Here is a 17,718-nt window from a genome sequence, read left to right as displayed (position 1 = left end):
TGCATCAGCATGTTCACCCCAAACCAACGCAAACCCCAGGGCTCCCAGCCGGACGGGGCCTGGGGACTGGCGAGGGTTCCGGGTTTGGTTCCTTAACCTGGCTCGGACCCCCAGTCAGCCAGGGGGCTAGTGAAAATGCCGACTCCTGGGGCCGTCTTGGAGAGCCTGACTCAGTGGACCTGGGGTGGGAAACAGGACTGTGCGTTTATAACGTGTGTGTGTGTGTCTGTCTGTGTGTAGTGTATGTATATATACACATATATGATATATACACACACACATATATAACCTGCACTTAGAACAAGCCTGTACATGCCCTGCATTTATAACATGTGTGTAGTGTGTGTATATATTATATACACATATATGATATATACACACACATATATAACCTGCACTTAGAACAAGCCTATACATGCCCTGCATTTATAACATGTGTGTAGTGTGTGTATATATTATATACACATATATGATATATACACACACACATATATAACCTGCACTTAGAACAAGCCTATACATGCCCTGCATTTATAACATGTGTGTAGTGTATGTATATATTATATACACATATATGATATATACACACACATATATATATAACCTGCACTTAGAACAAGCCTGTACATGCCTTGCATTTATAACATGTATGTAGTGTATGTATATATTATATACACATATATGATATATATACACACACACATATATAACCTGCACTTAGAACAAGCCTGTACATGCCCTGCATTTATAACATGTGTGTAGTGTATGTATATATTATATACACATATATGATATATACACACACACATATATATAACCTGCACTTAGAACAAGCCTGTACATGCCCTGCATTTATAACATGTGTGTAGTGTGTGTGTATATTATATACACATATATGCACACACACACATATATATATAACCTGCACTTAGAACAAGCCTGTCAGCAAACCAGCATTTGTGAACTGCTTTTAGGCAGGGATAGTGATCGTTTAGCTGGGGGTCTCCCCGGGGCAGACTGAGAGGAGGGTCCATGTGCAGGTGACACTGAAGCACTTGCCCCAGGAGAAAGCAGCAGGGAGAGGGGGTAGGACAGGGACAGGAGGGAAGCCCAGCAAGGGTGTGAAGGCGGGGCGGCCCCAGCCTCAGCGGATCCCACAGGCAGCTCTGGAGCATAAAGAGGACCTCAGGGACTGGGCTTTGTACCCCCAAGCCAGCCAGCCACTGGGACACACCCAGGCATCATGGGCCAGCAGGGCAGGTGGTGAGGCTCCCGCATGCAGGACAAGCCGCTGAGCATCACGGGTGCTGGCTCGCAGGAGCAGACCCTGCAGAGGCTGAGCGGTGGGCGCACGGAGCTGGTGAGACGTCTGAGGGGCTGGGTGGGGCGGCGGCAGCGAGGCCGTGACAGGACATCTGTGTTGGGTCGGGCTTTGTGGGTCCAGCTGTGGGTCCCAGAGTCCCTTCTGACCCTGCAGTGGGCCTGTGGGGAGCGTTTCCCCCTCAGACCCACCTTTCGGGCAGCGACCCTCCCCCAGGGTGTGCTCAGCTCAGAATTGGGCACGAAGGTCCTTGTAAGGGACTTGGCAGAACGCCTGGCACTAAGCGAGTGCTGCAGACACCCTCCAGCGTCTCCTCGTTGCTGTTGTGATGAGAAGACGGAGGTGTGGCCTGCCGCGGGTCACACAGTAGGTGCTGAGCAGGACCGGAGCTGGAGCAGGTCCGCCCGGGCCCCCACTGCTTCCCGAGGCCTGAGGCCAGAGGGTGGTACACGAGCTGCTCCCCGCAGGCCCTGCCCTGCCCTGCACCGCAGAGTCCAGGACCTCCTGGTGGAAGGGGGGTCCTGGGGGGCCCGGCAAAGAAGGGCGGCAAGAGAATTCTGGGTGGAGGAAACGGCGCGGGCAGAGGCCTGGCAGTGGGAAAGCTACGGGCAGGCAGCTCAGGGAGTGTTTCAGGGCGAGAACTGGACACGTGGCTAGGAGGTTAGATGCTTGGAAGACCCTGAACGCCATGCCCAGGAGCTATGGGACCTCCTTCCGCAGGTGCCCTGAGCCACACTGCTGCTCAGTCAGACCGCAGAGGGACGGGACGGGGCCGCAGAGGCTGGTGGGATTGAAGCAAGGGGAGGTGGAGACCGGCCAGGACCCAGGGAGGCCTCTGCCCCAGGCAGTGGATGGGGGACCCAGCGGGGTGGGGCAGCCAGTGTCGGGAGGAGTAGGTGGGGGTGGCAGGGGCTGCACAGGGAGATGCCAGGACTCCTACCCTGAGAAACAGGAGGGCAAACCCCCTTGATCGTGTCTGGAGCATTACGATGCTGCAGGTCTCTGCTCGGGCCCTTGCAAGGTTCATGAGGTCTGGTTCCCAGCACACCCGGGAAGGGGGTGCAGTTAACTGAAATGAGGAAGGAAGGGAGGAGCCCCTTGTGCCTGTCCTCTCTAGGAAGTGTCCAGACGCCAAGCATTGTGACTAAGCTGCCACCTTCCTCCTGGCAGGAGGAGGGGGTGGCGGGCTGGTCCTCTTTGCCTTTGAAGAAAGCTGTCTGACACCCCTGCCACCTTAGCCAGGAGCTGCTGTCTTGCCTTTAGATGGTCCTGGTGAGCAGGGCAGAGGGAAGGAGTCCCACCCACTGCTCCCTGCACTCCCAGGAGGAGGAGGAGACACACGCCTGTCTCTCCGTGCAGGTCAGCGCTGTGCGCTAGTCGTATACCCCAGGTCATTGAGTTCTCAAAGCAACCCCCTAAGAGGGCATCGTGTCCCCACTGTCACCCCAGGGAATGGAAGTGACACCGTGCCAGGAATGGCAGAGCTAGGGTTCTGGTCTGGTCTGTGGATTCTAAAGTTCAGGCTGGTTTTCTCTGTCGTTCTCCCTCTCTCTCACTTAAAAAAAAAAATACCAGAAGGAATTCATGCTCTTCCCTCTACAGTGTTACCCACAAAACTCACCCAGGATCTGTGAGGAGCTGGAGCTGAGGGTGCCATGGGCATTGGGGGTTCAGATACTGCTCTCCTAGGCCTGTTCTTGTATCTGAGGAGCACTCCCCAAGTCACCCCCCCCCAGGACCTAGGAAGGTGCCACGCCCCTTGGGGGCGGAGAAAACTAGCCAGTGCTGAAGCAGGAGTGAGATAACAGACAGGTGCGGAGGTTTTCAGTCTACGCCTCACAGCCCGTGAGGAGGCAAGCTGTCAGACCAAGATGGGGTCTTTGTCCAGGGTCCTGACACGGAGCGCCTAGAGCCTCAGGGTTTCCCGCAGGATGGGGCGCCTCTCGTTATTCAGGATGAGCCCCTTTCTGTCATGCCTGAGTCTGTGCTCAGAGGTGACACAGGTGGGACCCCCAGAGAACCTCGAGATGGGGTTGATCAGCAGGAACGCCGGGTGACTTCCAGTTCCCGCACCCTCCTGGATGGACACCCCGGTGCTGGGAGGCTGTTGCATCAGGACAGCATGCCGCTCCCTGTCCCTACCCCCCACCTCACCTCTCCCATCAGGCTGTTCCTGACGTCCTGGGGGATGTCTGCTGCCTTTATAATAAACCAGTAAATGTAAGTTAAGTGTCTCCCTGAGTTCTGGGAGCTGTGTTAGCACATTGTCGAACCTGAGGGCGGCGTCGTGGGAATCGTGCTCTGTAGCTGATCAGTCGGGAGGACGGGTGGCCTGGGACTTGCAGCGGGCACCCAGAGTGGGGGCAGTGTGGTGCGAGTGGGTCCCTCACATTGTCGAGCCTGAGGGCAGCGGCGTAGGAATCGTGGTCTGTAGCTGATCAGTCGGGAGGACGGGTGGCCTGGGACTTGCAGCGGGCACCCAGAGTGGGGGCAGTGTGGTGCGAGTGGGTCCCTCACCGGCGGCCGTGCACTGACTGCGGGCAGGTCGTGTCAGGACTGGATTACCTGTGCAACACCCTGTTGGTGTCCGGGGGATGGGTTGTTGAGGTCCGAAAACACCCAGAGGGGGTCCTCAAATCAGTTGAGTGGATCATGACTGGCTCTTTTTTTTTTTTAATGAAGAATTAAACTAGACTAGAAAATAGCAGCATGTGACTCATGTAGCTGCTGAACTTGTTGTGTGTGTGCGTGTGTGAGTGTGTGCATGTGTGTTGTGTGAAACATCAGATGTTTCTTCCTGGCAGTCGTGGTCCAGAGATCTTAAAAAACACCAGCTAGCCCAGAGAGCTCCAGGGAGGGGCGTTTGCACGCTTACCCACCAGAGCGTGCGTGTGTGAGACTGTCAGAATGCTTATTCTAAATATCTCATTTTGAAATTTTTTTCTCTTTGTGAATGCTTTCTAATGAGCTTAATAATTTATAAGATATATATATACATCCATACATATCTGGAGAGCTATTTAATTTGTGTTTTTATTGATAGCCTTTGCTTTGCGGGCTGGGGTTCCCACCCAAGGCTGTGTCCATTAGATCCCTGTGAAAGCTATTAACAAATGTGGACTCCTGGCCCACCCCCGACCTGCGACTGGGTGCTCCTGGGCGTGGATCTGCACAATGCACATTTAGCCACTCCCCTAGGGAATTCTGATCCCAAATTAATTAAGCCAAAGATATTAATGCCTACCCACAGGGTTGGAATTAGGTTTGGGGGGGAAGGTGGATAGAGTGGTAATATGGCTGGAATGCGGAGTCAGGTCAGACTGTGACAGGCCTTGAATGCCAGGACAAGATGTAGAGTTGGAACCATCCATCCTGGGGCTCCTGCAGTGCCACACGCCCTCCTGGCCCCTTGAAACAGCCCTGGCTGGGAACCAGAGGCCTGGGGCTCAGCACACTCTGCCTTCTACCCACCATGTGGCCTGGTCTTGTCCCTTTTGGGGCCTCAGTTTTCCTATCTGCGCAATAAAGGGAGAAGGTATCTGAGTCTCTGCTGGGAGATCTCTGAAGAGGTCCTACACAGTTTCCCATTCAGACCAAAGGCAGCAGAGTGAGCTGTCTGACTGTGCTCACCAGGGAAGTGCACTCGGGGATGTCTGACTATGCGCTCACTGGGGATGTCTGACTGCACTCACTGGGGGATGTCTGACTGCACTCACTGGGGATGTCTGACTGCACTCACTGGGGGTGTCTGACTGCACTCACTGGGGATGTCTGACTGCACTCACTGGGGGTGTCTGACTGCACTCACTGGGGGATGTCTGACTGTGTGCTCACTGGGGATGTCTGACTGCGCTCACTGGGGATGTCTGACTGCACTCACTGGGGGTGTCTGACTGCACTCACTGGGGGATGTCTGACTGTGTGCTCACTGGGGGATGTCTGACTGCGCTCACTGGGGATGTCTGACTGCACTCACTGGGGGATGTCTGACTGCACTCACTGGGGGATGTCTGACTGTGTGCTCACTGGGGATGTCTGACTGCGCTCACTGGGGGATGTCTGACTGTGTGCTCACTGGGGGATGTCTGACTGCACTCACTGGGGGATGTCTGACTGCGCTCACTGGGGATGTCTGACTGCACTCACTGGGGGATGTCTGACTGTGTGCTCACTGGGGATGTCTGACTGCACTCACTGGGGGATGTCTGACTGCGCTCACTGGGGGATGTCTGACTGCGCTCACTGGGGGATGTCTGACTGCGCTCACTGGGGATGTCTGACTGCGCTCACTGGGGGATGTCTGACTATATGCTCACTGGGGGATGTCTGACTATATGCTCACTGGGGGATGTCTGCGCTCACTGGGGATGTCTGACTGCACTCACTGGGGGATGTCTGACTGTGTGCTCACTGGGGGATGTCTGACTGCACTCACTGGGGGATGTCTGACTATGTGCTCACTGGGGGATGTCTGACTGCGCTCACTGGGGATGTCTGACTGCGCTCACTGGGGATGTCTGACTGCACTCACTGGGGGATGTCTGACTGTGTGCTCACTGGGGATGTCTGACTGCACTCACTGGGGATGTCTGACTGCGCTCACTGGGGATGTCTGACTGCACTCACTGGGGGATGTCTGACTATGTGCTCACTGGGGATGTCTGACTATGTGCTCACTGGGGATGTCTGACTATGTGCTCACTGGGGATGTCTGACTATGTGCTCACTGGGGATGTCTGACTATGTGCTCACTGGGGATGTCTGACTGTGTGCTCACTGGGGATGTCTATGCACTCACTGGGGATGTCTGACTATGCACTCACTGGGGATGTCTATGCACTCACTGGGGATGTCTGGCCGTGTGTTCACAGGGGGATGTCTGACTGTGTGCTCACGGGGATGTCTGTGCACTCACTGGGGATGTCTATGCACTCACTAGGGGATGTCTGGCTGTGTGTTCACAGGGGGATGTCTGACTGTGTGCTCACTGGGGATGTCTGCACTCACTGGGAATGTCTGGCTGTGTGTTCACAGGGGGATGTCTGACTGTGTGCTCACGGGGATGTCTATGCACTTCCAGGGGGATGTCTGACTGTGTGCTCACAGGGATGTCTATGCACTTCCAGGGGGATGTCTGACTGTGTGCTCACTGGGGATGTCTATGCACTCACTGGGGATGTCTATGCACTCACAGGGGATGTCTATGCACTCACAGGGGGATGTCTGACTGTGTGCTCACGGGGATGTCTATGCACTCACAGGGGGATGTCTGACTGTGTGCTCACAGGGATGTCTATGCACTCACAGGGGATGTCTATGCACTCACAGGGGGATGTCTGACTGTGTGCTCACTGGGGATGTCTATGCACTCACAGGGGGATGTCTGGCTGTGTGTTCACAGGGGGATGTCTGACTGTGTGCTCACGGGGATGTCTATGCACTCACTGGGAATGTCTGGCTGTGTGCTCACTGGGGATGTCTGGCTGTGTGTTCACAGGGGGATGTCTGACTGTGTGCTCACGGGGATGTCTATGCACTCAGTAGGGGATGTCTGACTGTGCTCACAGGAGAAGTCTGACTGTGCACTCGCTGCACATCTCAGTGTGGAGCAGCGAGGGTCAGAGGCAGAAAGGGGTGGGTCAGCCACTGTACCCAAAATAGAGCCTTTAATGGAAGCTTCCTGGGCGTCCCAGGCCAGCAAAACTAGGAAAAAGCTGTGGCCTCCTCCCCACTCCCATGGAGGGTCTCCCAGTCTCTGGGTCCATAGTGTCGGCCCAGTACCTGGATCTGACTAGATGCTTCCTCAGCCCCAGAGCTGTGCCCTCCTCCCAGGGAAGGTTCTAGTCCGCGTGGGGACCCCAGCAGCCAGTGGGATTGCTGGGGTGGTTCCGTTGTGGGCTGTGGGTTTGGGTGCGGGAAGGCGAGGGCTGGGGAATGGACACTCAGATCCCTCCCACACGTGACCTCCAACCCCTCGTGTTCCCGCAGAGATTTACTGCCCTTCACGCTGAGGCTGCCCCAGGCCATCCTAGAGGCCGGCAGCTTTGCAGATCTCAAGACCATCTCCAACCTGGGCCTGGGTAAGTCCGCCCTGAGGGCTGGGAGGGGGCAGGCTTGAGGGATGGGGCTCTAGAACCGCCCTGCTGACCCCTGTGCAGAGGGATGGCCCCTCAGGCTGAGTCCAAGCTGGATTCTGAGGGCCAGTTCCCAGGGACCGCCGGCACCCCTGCCCCAGGCTGCTGAACCCCTGCAGCAGGAAGAGTCTCCCAGGCATCAAACAGCTGCCCAGCAGGTCTGAGGGAGCTGGGGCTGGTCGGCGGGTGGCTCTGGGACAGGCTGTGGCCAATGCCAAGGTCCTTCTCCACGGTGGCCAGCGAGCCGGGTGCCAGCAGCCACTACAACCCTGGTCATCCTTGTCAGGCGGAAAAGCTGCGTGAACGTGATCGTGAACTGAACTGTGCCCCTGCCCAACCAACTGACCCTAAGCACACCCCACCGTGCCCCTTACCCTTCTGACCTTCTGAGGGATGACGAAGGGAGAGGAAAAGAAATGAGGAGAAAAGACAAGAGCGCTCTGACCCAGCCTTCCGCACAGTAACGAGAAGATCTCTCATCTGCTGGGCCCTTTCCTTGTGTCAGGCTTTACTGAGTGCTCTGACTCGGGCCTCGCCCTGCTGGCCCTCGGGAAGCCAGGCCAGCCACCTCGGAGGGCTCCAGCTCCTGGGCACAGGCCTGGTCTCGTGTATGAACAAAGCAGTTGATCAATAGGTGAAATCTCTCGACTCAGCTGTGCACGGGACACGGCACTACACACAGCCGAGCGTGGTGCCCGGACGGGGGAGCGCCCTGCTCGCCAGTGCCCGTCAGATGGAAGGAGCGACGCCTGAGAGGGCGGGAGTGGGTCACAGGAGTTAGGGGCACACCTGGGATCAGAGAAGATACCTGCCGGTTCCCTGGACAGGCTGGGTCCACCACCCAGAGGGTCCTCTGGACAGCAAAGCAAGAGATGCCGCAAAGAAGCTCATGGTCAGAACTGAGGAAGGAGGAGTCGCCCCGGCCCTGGGGAGCCGATGTGTAGCGAGCACTGACTGCGTTCTCTCTGCTTGGCCGGCACTGGCTCCTCAAAGCTTTAAACAGCCTTATAAAGTAGGTTCTGGTATTGGAAGCCCCACTTACGGCAGAGGAAGCTGAGGCACGAGAGCTCAGTGAACATATCCGGTGTCACCCGGTTGGAGGCAGAGCTGGGACCTGACCCAGGCGGGGTAGCTGCAGCACCCCCAGATGTTTTAGCTGTTGGGCTCTTACCCTTCCAGGAGTTTGAATGGGGAACAGGTGACCGATTCATAATTCACGCTGTCCAAATGACATTCCCCGCTGTGCTCTATAACGGCATGGATGACACTCTCAGTGCAGCGCGCTGAGCGCTGGCTTGTGTCGTCCTTGTATCGCCACTTTACAGACAGAAAATCCAGGCTTAGCACAACTGAGAAACGTGTCCAGGAGCCCGGGCGGGAAATGAACAAACTGGGATGAGCCCCAAGGGCTTCCTGACTCCCAGCATGGCTGGTCCACTGGCCCTCACTGCCCCTCACGGCCTTCTCCATGGTCTTTGCAGCCAGCAGTCAGGGTCCACTGCCCCTCGCTGCCCCTCACGGCCTTCTCCATGGTCTTTGCAGCCAGCAGTCAGAGGCCCGTGTGAGGCCTGCTCATGGGCAGGTGAGCTGGATGAGCTCGGCCTGGGGAGGGTGGCCTGAGAGGAGGCTCGGGTTGCGACAGCCCTTGGCCCCACCATGGGGTTGAGGCAGGCATCCCGTGGACTTTCCTTTCGAGAATAGATACGAGCCCTGCTGTCCTGGAGAGCTTGACCTCAGGCCCAGTGAGTGGGGGTAGGGGAGGCTTCCATCTGGGAAGGCAGTGGCAGTTCAGATTTGTCAGTAAGCACTTCCTTCCTCGAGAAGGGCATTGACATGTCTTAGGGACTGGACAGCTTGGGTTCTCATCAGACCTGGTGTCCCATCCCCAAAGGCTGAAAGATGTAGAGCAAGACTCATCAGAACAGTTCCCTGGAGAGATGGAGACCGGAGCTGGGAGGGCACGTCCGGTCGGAGGCCGAGGGCTTTGGTTCTGCCGTGTCCAGACCTGAGCCTCATCCACCGTCTCCTGAGTTCATGCTAACATATATTTTTTCTCCTTTTCCTAGTGAGAGGAGGGGAGATAGATAGACTTACGCATGTGCTCTGACCAGGATTCACCTGGCAACCCCCATTTAGGGCCAGTACTCTACCCATCTGGGGCCATGCTCATAAATGGAGCTATATTTGGCACCTGAGGTGGAGGCTCCACAGAGCCATCCTCAGTGCCTGGGGTCTGTGTGCTTGAATCAACAGAGCCATGGCTGCGGGAGGGGAAGAGAGAGAGAGAGAAAGGGGAGTGGGAGGGGTGGAGAAGCAGGTGGGCGCTTCTCCTGTGTGCCCTAACCGGGAATCGAACCTGGGACATCCACACGCCGGGCCAATGCTCTACCACTGAGCCAGCCGGCCAGGGCCACGTTGGTGATAATAAATATGCAAAGAGCAGCATTTGCCAAGGGCCAGGATGCACAGGCACTGTACCCAGTGTGTCACGTGTTGTTCCAAGCAAGGCACTCTTGTAGCAGAGAACTGAAACCCAACCAAACTGGCGTAGGCAAGAGAGGACTTAGTGAAAGGACACCAGGGAATCTCCAGAAAGACAGCAGAAGGTCAGTGGGCTCTGTGGGCACAGCTGTTCCCCAGACACAGGCCGGCTCCGGGCAGCCCCTCCCAGGGTCCCGTTAACATCAGGTTCCCGCTGCCCTGCCCTCCACCCACCCGACCCAGCCCCACCCCCTGCTGATGATCTTGCAATTGGGATAAGTTTTTTTGTTTCAATTACAGTTTGCATTCAGTATTCTTTTGTATTAGTTTCAGGTGTGCAGCACAGTGGTTAGACAGTCCTGTACTTTACAAAGTGTCCCCCCGAGATCTCCAGCAGTACCCACCTGGCACCACAGAGTTATGACAACATTCCTGCCTCTATTCCCTGTGCCGTACTTGACCTCCCCGTGACTGTTCTGTAACCACCAATCTGTACTTTTCCATCTCTCCTCCTTTGTCATCCCGTCCCCCTGGCAACCACCAGTCTGACCTCTGTATCCGTGAGTGGGCTTCTATTTTGTTTCTTTCTTTGTGTTGCTCTTTAGTTTCCACATAGAAGTGAAATGATATATCTGTCTTCCTCTGGCTGACTTACTCCACTTAGCGTAATACCCTCTAGGGTCCATCTATGCTGTCACAAATGGTAAGTTTCATTCCTTTTTATGGCCGAGTAGTGGTCCACTGTGTATATGCACCACAGCTCTTTGATCCACTCTTCTAAGGACGGACACTCGGGCCGCTTCCAGGTCTTGACTATTGTAAATAACGCTGCAGTGAACATAGGGGCGCATATGTTCTTTTGAGTTAGTGTTTTGGGATTCTTTGGATATATTCCCAGAAGTGGATTCTCTGGGCCCTAAGGCATTTCCATGTTTAACTGTTTGAGGAGTTGCCACACTGTTTCCCCAGTGGCCACACTGATCTGCATGAGATAAGTTTATGAGGCGTGTATGTGTTTCCTATCACTGTGATCAGCAGTGCTGTTTTTCTAGCCTCCTACTCACTCTTTACAAAAAAATGAGAAGAATATAATAAATACCCAGATAGTTGCACGAGCCCTGCTGTTCAGACTCGGGTGCTGTTGCAGAAAGCGAGCTATTGATTGGCGGGTTCGGCACCATGTGATAGCCAGGAACGCTTGCTTGTGCACTGACAGGAGAAACTCTGAGTCTGGCCTTGGAAAAGACGACATTTAAAGGGCAGGCTCTATAGGAATGATCATGGGCCTTCAAAGCTAACTTAGGGAGCAACTCAGCCCTAAACTATATGGTGTTGAGCCTACGTGCAAAAGGAATCGAGACAAAGCGGTAGTAACTAAGGGTAAGATCGGCCGACGTTCTCTGACTTGTCTGCAGTATGTCTAATATGTTTAAAATATTTTTAGAAAAGGCATATGTTTTATAGCTCTTCCAAGTTGGCGTATAATTTGCTTTTTTCCCTTTATATTATGTAGTGAGCATTTTCCTAGTTATTGAAAGCTCATTAAAAACACAAGTTTGAATGATTGTCCAGGAGCCCGTCTTTGGGGTGCCATGAAAATACATATTTATTCGCTGAACTCATTGGACTTTGGGGCTATTTCCATGACATCTGGACTTCTTGGCTGCATTTACTCAGGACCTCTCTGCCCTGCCACCAGCCTGGGCTCCCCAAGAGTGAAACTTCCATCACCTTTGTCCCCAGGGCCTGCAGCCCGTCACCTGGCCTGGGCCAGGCCCTCTGAGGATTGTAGGAGTGGGCACCTGGCACGAGCTTTCTCCATATAAGGCACAGGAGGCCTTGGGTCAGCTGAGTCCGAGGGCAGCACAGAGGCTGGGAGGCCGGGGCCCCGAGGGGACACCGCAGCCGAGCCCAGGCCTGGCACGGGGCCAGCAGGCACAGACGCCACGGCTCTGCCACCTCTAGGGTTGCATGACGGTGCTCCACTTCTCCTCTGGCCTGGACACTCTGCAGGCTGCAGAGAAAGTGACCTACTTCCTTCTTTATTTCTTTGAGCTAAGGCCTGCACTGCCTCTGGCCGGCCCCCAGGCCCTGAAGGGCGGCCCTTGGGGCCTCAGCTCCCCTCCCCTCCCAGTCTCCCAGTGCCATTGGCTGTGGGCCTCTTCCCTGCCTGTGCGACCACCGGGCCTGTCTTAGGGACCGGGAGCATTTTCTAATCACCCAGGCCCTGGACCCATCTCCCTGAACCCCAGTGTCTGCTCCACACCTGCCAGCCCCCAAATCTAAGCTGTGGGAAATGAGATTTGTTGTTTTTTATCTCTGCATGACGGGCCCTGTGAGGCTGGCTGGCTGGCTGGCGGTCCGTCCACTTGTGGAGCTCCGTGGTCCTCCTTTTGCCTTCCTCCTCTCGTCTTCATTCTCTTGCCTTTGGACATCCTCCCGTGGTCGGTTGTCCCCACCTCACCATCCAAACCCACCTTGCCCGCGTCCCACTCCTAGGGCGCCGCCCCCCACTCTGGCTAAGCTGGTCCCCTTGTGCAGGCGAAAGGGCCGACTCGGGTCTGCATGGAGCGCCGGGCGCTGGAAATACTCGGACAGAGGAAGCGCCGCGCTGCCTTCTGGAGGCTCGGAGTCTGGGAGGGGGAGGCGGGAGTCAGGTAACACTGGAGAATTACAGCCCCAGGGATGGCCACTCCGGTCAGTGGTCAGCATGTGTGCCAGAGCTGGGGGCACAGGGAGCGCAGGGGAGGCCCGGATGTGTCCGGAAGACTCCACCAAACAGGGGGCATTTGGCCCAAGCCTTGAAGGGTGAGTGGGAGTTTGCCAGGTGGAGGGTGGGAGAGCATGCCGGGCGGAGGAACGGCGTTAGCCACGACTGGAGCGGGCAACCCAGGGCGTGCTCAGGAAGAATGGGGTGGCGCTAGAAAAGATGGTCAGATTCAGATGCCATAGGCCTTGAGGGCCTGGCTACAGGGTTGGCCCTGATTCTGAACAAACAGCAATCAAGGGACTTCTAGATGCCTGGCACGGTGCCACAAGGAAGAGACTGGATGGGGAGAGCAGGCTGTGCCCATGATCTAGGTGAGCAATAGCGGGAGTGCCCAGGCATGGGCGGGCAGTTCTGATTACTGCCTACCTGCTGACGTCTGCCTTCACCCAGAGGAAAAGCTTGTGGGGACTGGCAGGTGAGCGCTGGGGGCTTCTGCTCACCTGTGGGCTGCTGTCCACCTCTGAGTCAGACTGGCTGGCAGGTGAGCGCTGGGGGCTTCTGCTCACCTGTGGGCTGCTGTCCAGTTCACCTCTGAGTCAGACTGGCTGGCTGGCTAGGAGAACTTCCCAAGAGACCTTATTGGGGCTGTGTAGACAGGGCACAGTGCTTCCCTTGCTCACTCCCCAAGGCCGGAAGAGCTGTGTGTATAATGCCAAGCACCCAGCAGACTCATGAAGGGGTCAGTAGATGCCCGAGAAAGTGAAGTGCAAGGCCCAGGCGGCCACGAAGAACAGCTCGTGTGGGTCATGGGGAAGCCCAGAGACCCCCCTCTGTCCAGGCACTCTGTCCTCAGATGGTGACTGTGACGTTTTGCAAATGGTAAAGAGTCCCACGAGAGTTTGTCACCTGTGTTACCATGGAGACCATGAGCTGCCACACTCGGGCTGGCAGACGCAGCGTCTTTGCCCAGCACTGAACCATGAGCCCCACGGTCCTCCCTGTGATGGCCCCACCTCAGAGGGGACACGCAGGCTTGCTTGTCAGTTTCTCAGCAGCCTACTTGTCCTGGGATTATGCCCTGCTCACCTTGATTCGGTCTGCGGTCCCCTGGCCAGCAAGGGGGCAAATACCCGCATCCCTGAGAATGACTGTCTCTTAGGGCAGGCGCGCACACTGGGCCCTCAGCCACCTTGTGACATCTGCTTTCTTTCGGCATTAAGAGCCTGTTGTGCTCTTACCACATCCCCAGTCCTGGGGTGCACGCAACCCTCCGCTCACTTACGCCGGCCGAGCAACTGAGAATGGGAAGTGTCGCAAGTTCCTAAGAAGGGAGACTGCACACCCGGTGGCTGAGCGCACAAGCTCAAGAACCAGGCTGGCTTGCTCCGAATCCCAGCGCCTTCGCTCACCAACCCCGTGACCGTGGGAGAGTTCTTTATTCTCTCTGGGTCTCTTATCTTCACTGCAGCACAGGGAGGGTACCGGGACTTACCCTGAAGACCTGCGTCAGGGATCCGTGCGCTGACCCGCGTATAGCAGGGGGCCCACGCGGCCAGAACTCAGTGCGTGCGTGCTCCTTTACTGTCCGGGGCGTTGCTTTTGGTAGTTCTCTTCCTGATGAAGTGCTCCCAGAGGTCAGCAGCTCCGGGTGAGAGTCTAGAGGCCTGGCCCCATCCGTCACAACGGGGTCTGCACGAGGAATCTCTGACACGAGGAAGCTGAACAGGACCTGGGTGCTCTGTTCCAGCAGGAGCTGCCTGAGTGAGCTCAGAGCGGCTGCAAGGCACCTGAAGTTGTTCCCAGACACGGTGCTCTGTGCTGTGGAGGGTCCTGAGCATCTGTCAGAGTCTCCACAGGGCTTGGCACCCAGAAGTCAGGAACTCCTGAGCTGGCTGACCCCAGTGCCCTTGCAACGTGGATGTGCCATGCCCCTCACCCAGAACGACAATGCCTGGATGGGGACAGAGGTGTTTTGGTGGCTGCGGTCATGGGCTGAGTTGTCAGGGCTAGGGCAGGAGCAAGTCATGCTGGAACTTAGCTCAGCAGTGCAGGAGCCCCTGTTTTCTGACAGCCCCCCCCACACTGGGGGTGGGTGGGAGAGCTTGCTGTTTAACATGGGGACTGACCAGAGGCGGCCGTTGTGCAGTGGGCAGGTGTTCCCACAGAAATGGTCAGGTCTGAGCATACAAGCCACAATCCACAGGTGTTTTTTTCCTGCATTGAACACCTGTGGTGGCCCAAACAGACCCAAACACCTTCCCTGTTGGGACCCCCACCCCCATCCAGAGATGACTGGACGGAGGCCTAGAAAGATCGAGCAGCCTGCCCCAGAGCCCACAGCTGGCCAGCTGCAGGAACTCGGAGCTTTCTGTCCGTCCAGCCCCACATGGCCTGCCCCCTGTGTCTCCGGTGCCCTCCGTGGTGGGCCCTCACACACCAAGGGACAGAAGTGAAGCTGAACCTGTCACCACTGCCGCCTGGCCCCACCCCGGCCCTGCAGGGGAGGATCTTGTGGGGCTTCCCCTCTCAAGGCAGGAAGTGGTGGGAGAGGTTTAAAACAGTCCAAGAGGGCAAAACAACCTGGGGAGCACTGAACTACACACCCTGAGACGGCCCCTCCAGCCCACGCGTGGCCCTGGTCTCACCCCACCCACAGCGCTCCCTCTGGCTAAGCAGGGGACTCAGCTCCAGGACCCACTGCCTCTTCCTCTCCTGTTTCCACAGGCTTCTGGGACTCCTCGCTGAACGCCCGCCGAGCGGGTGGGAGCCCAGCGGAACCCCCCAGAGGCCGAGCCCCCAGGACGCCCCCAGGTTCCAGCCTCAGGTCTGCTTCCCGTTATGAGAACTGCTCGTGTGAAATTGAACTCTCCGTCGGAAATGACCGCCTGTGGTTTGTGAACCCGATCTTCATCGAGGACTGTGGCGGCACCCTGCCTGCTGACCTGCCTCCCCTTAGAAGCTGCCCCTCTGGCTCGGTGCCTCCCACCCCTGACTCTACCTCACCCACCTCCAGGTGGGCCCCTCGCCGCCCAGCGCCCCCGCCCCCCGCAGCCCACCCCCACCCCTCCAGCCCCGCCCTGCCTCCTCCTGCCCCCGCCCCCGCCCCCGCCCCTACCCCTGCCCTAGCCTGTCCTCTGCCTGGTTCTCCCCCACCTCCAGAGGCCCTTCCTCCTGCCTCCCACCCTGCACCCCATGTCCTAGGCCCCCCAGACCATCCGAGCCAGCTACCCATGACAGCCTGTGGGAGGCCTTCCTACCCCCCTATAGGCCTGGGCCCCCTCAGGGAGGAGGAGGTGAAGCCAGGGGCAGCCCCCAGCCCCTTGCAGCAGGCCCCTGCCCCTCCAGGGCCGGTGAAGAAGGGCCTCCCTGCTGCTCCTCCCAGACGCCGAGTCTCTGAGAAGGTCTCCCTGGAGGACCAGAGTGTGGGGAAGGCAGACAGGGGCCTCACGGCACAGTGGGACCAGCCAGGTCCTTCCAGGGCATCCCCACTCAGCCTGCCTCCCCAGGGGACCTCGCACAGTCCTGGGGATGGGTCTCCGAGGACCACAGAGCAAAGTCAGGGAGCAGTGGCCGATGCCAGAGATCCAAGCAGCCTGCCAGAGCTGTCAAGGAAGGTCCGGCTCCCCCCGGTCCCGCCCCCTAGAAAGAAACGGATTTCCCGGCAACTGGCCTCAGTCCTCCCAAGCCCCTTGGAGAGTGCGGAGCTTCTAACGGAGGAGGTGTCCCTGGAGAAAGCCAGCCCTGGCCCACCCAGAGAAGTCCAAAGCCCTGCCTCCCAAGCCTGGACTTCGAACCCCCATACTCAGGCCGGTGCCCAGCCCCAGAGCGCTCCGGAGTTCAAAGGCTCCCTGGCCTCCCTCTCGGACAGCGGGGGAGTGCCCTCCTCGGCCACCGACCAGGACTCCTACTCGACCAGCAGCACGGAGGAGGAGCTGGAGCAGTTCAGCAGCCCCAGCGTGAAGAAGAAGCCCTCCATGATCCTGGGCAAGGCGCGGCACCGCCTCAGCCTGGTCAGCTTCTCCAGCGTCTTCCAGGCCTTCCTCTCCAACGACCGCAAGCTGTACAAGAAGGTGGTGGAGCTGGCCCAGGACAAGACCTCGTACTTCGGCAACCTGGTGCAGGACTACAGGGTGTACAGCCTGGAGATGATGGCGCGCCAGGTCTCCAGCACCGAGATGCTGCAGGAGATCCGCACCATGATGACCCAGCTCAAGAGCTACCTGCTGCAGAGCACGGAGCTCCGGGCTCTGGTGGACCCCGCCCTGCACTCCGAGGAGCAGCTGGGTGAGTCTGAGGCGAGGGCCGGGAGGGGCCGGAGTGGGGGGAGCATCCCTATCGTATCCACCCAGGGCTAACTGAACTAGCCGGTCCGCTGTTCCGCCTTGTGCTTCCGAATTGTGCCGTGTGCCCACTGAGACCGTGGAAGGAACTCAGCCCACATTAGCAGCTGGGCAGGACCCCACCCTTAGGATGCCGCTGGCTTTATTAGGGAGACAGTCACAAGGAGTAGTTAGAGGCAAAAGGAGTCCCAGCGTGTGGCTGCTGAGGGCCACAGTCGGCCTCTGCAGGGGGCCTGGTGGCGCTCAGATGTGAAGGGACCCTGGGGGGCTAGGCCGAAGCCCTCTCATTTTGTAGATGGGAAACAATAACTGAGACCCTTTTCCTGGGGACAGAATATTTCTCTACTGTCACCCAAAGCAGCTGAACATCATCCTGGTGTCAAATAGATAAGGGTTCAAATTCTTAGACCCTGGCTAGCTGTGTAACCCACACCATTAGAGCCTGGGTTGACCCATCTGTAAAGTGGGGACAGTGGCATGTATGTTGCAGAGTTGCTGAGATATCAAAGCTGGCTGACTCCCACTCTATTAGATGAAAAGTGCACCTCTTGGCTAAGATGGCATTTGGACAGTGAAGGAATAAGCCAGGTGGATAGCTGTGAAGTGGCTTCTCCAGGCAAAAGGAATAGCAGGTGCAAAGGCCCTGAGGCAGGAGCAGGCATGGCAGGTGGTAGAGCAGCAAGAAGACCAGTGTGGCTTAAGCAGCATGCGCACAGGGGAGTGAACAAGGTG

The 17,718-nt window shown here is 57.3% G+C and overlaps 1 protein-coding gene across 2 annotated transcripts in view; it reads left to right on the top strand.

Moving 5' to 3' along the window:
* RIN3 (Ras and Rab interactor 3) overlaps positions 1–17,718 on the top strand; it is a 124,336-nt gene that overhangs the window by 83,188 nt on the left and 23,430 nt on the right. For both annotated transcript variants that reach the window (XM_066276011.1, XM_066276009.1), the window contains exons 5-6: positions 7,310–7,401; positions 15,371–16,930. In XM_066276011.1, coding sequence (XP_066132108.1) covers positions 7,310–7,401; positions 15,371–16,930 — 1,652 coding nt within the window. The remainder of the gene's footprint in view (positions 1–7,309; positions 7,402–15,370; positions 16,931–17,718) is intronic.

This window comes from Saccopteryx bilineata, chromosome 4 (assembly GCF_036850765.1).
Source record: "Saccopteryx bilineata isolate mSacBil1 chromosome 4, mSacBil1_pri_phased_curated, whole genome shotgun sequence".
NCBI classification, from domain to species: Eukaryota; Metazoa; Chordata; class Mammalia; order Chiroptera; family Emballonuridae; genus Saccopteryx; species Saccopteryx bilineata.
The sequence above is the reverse complement of the archived record's forward strand: the minus strand, read 5'-3'. Positions and strand labels throughout refer to the sequence as shown.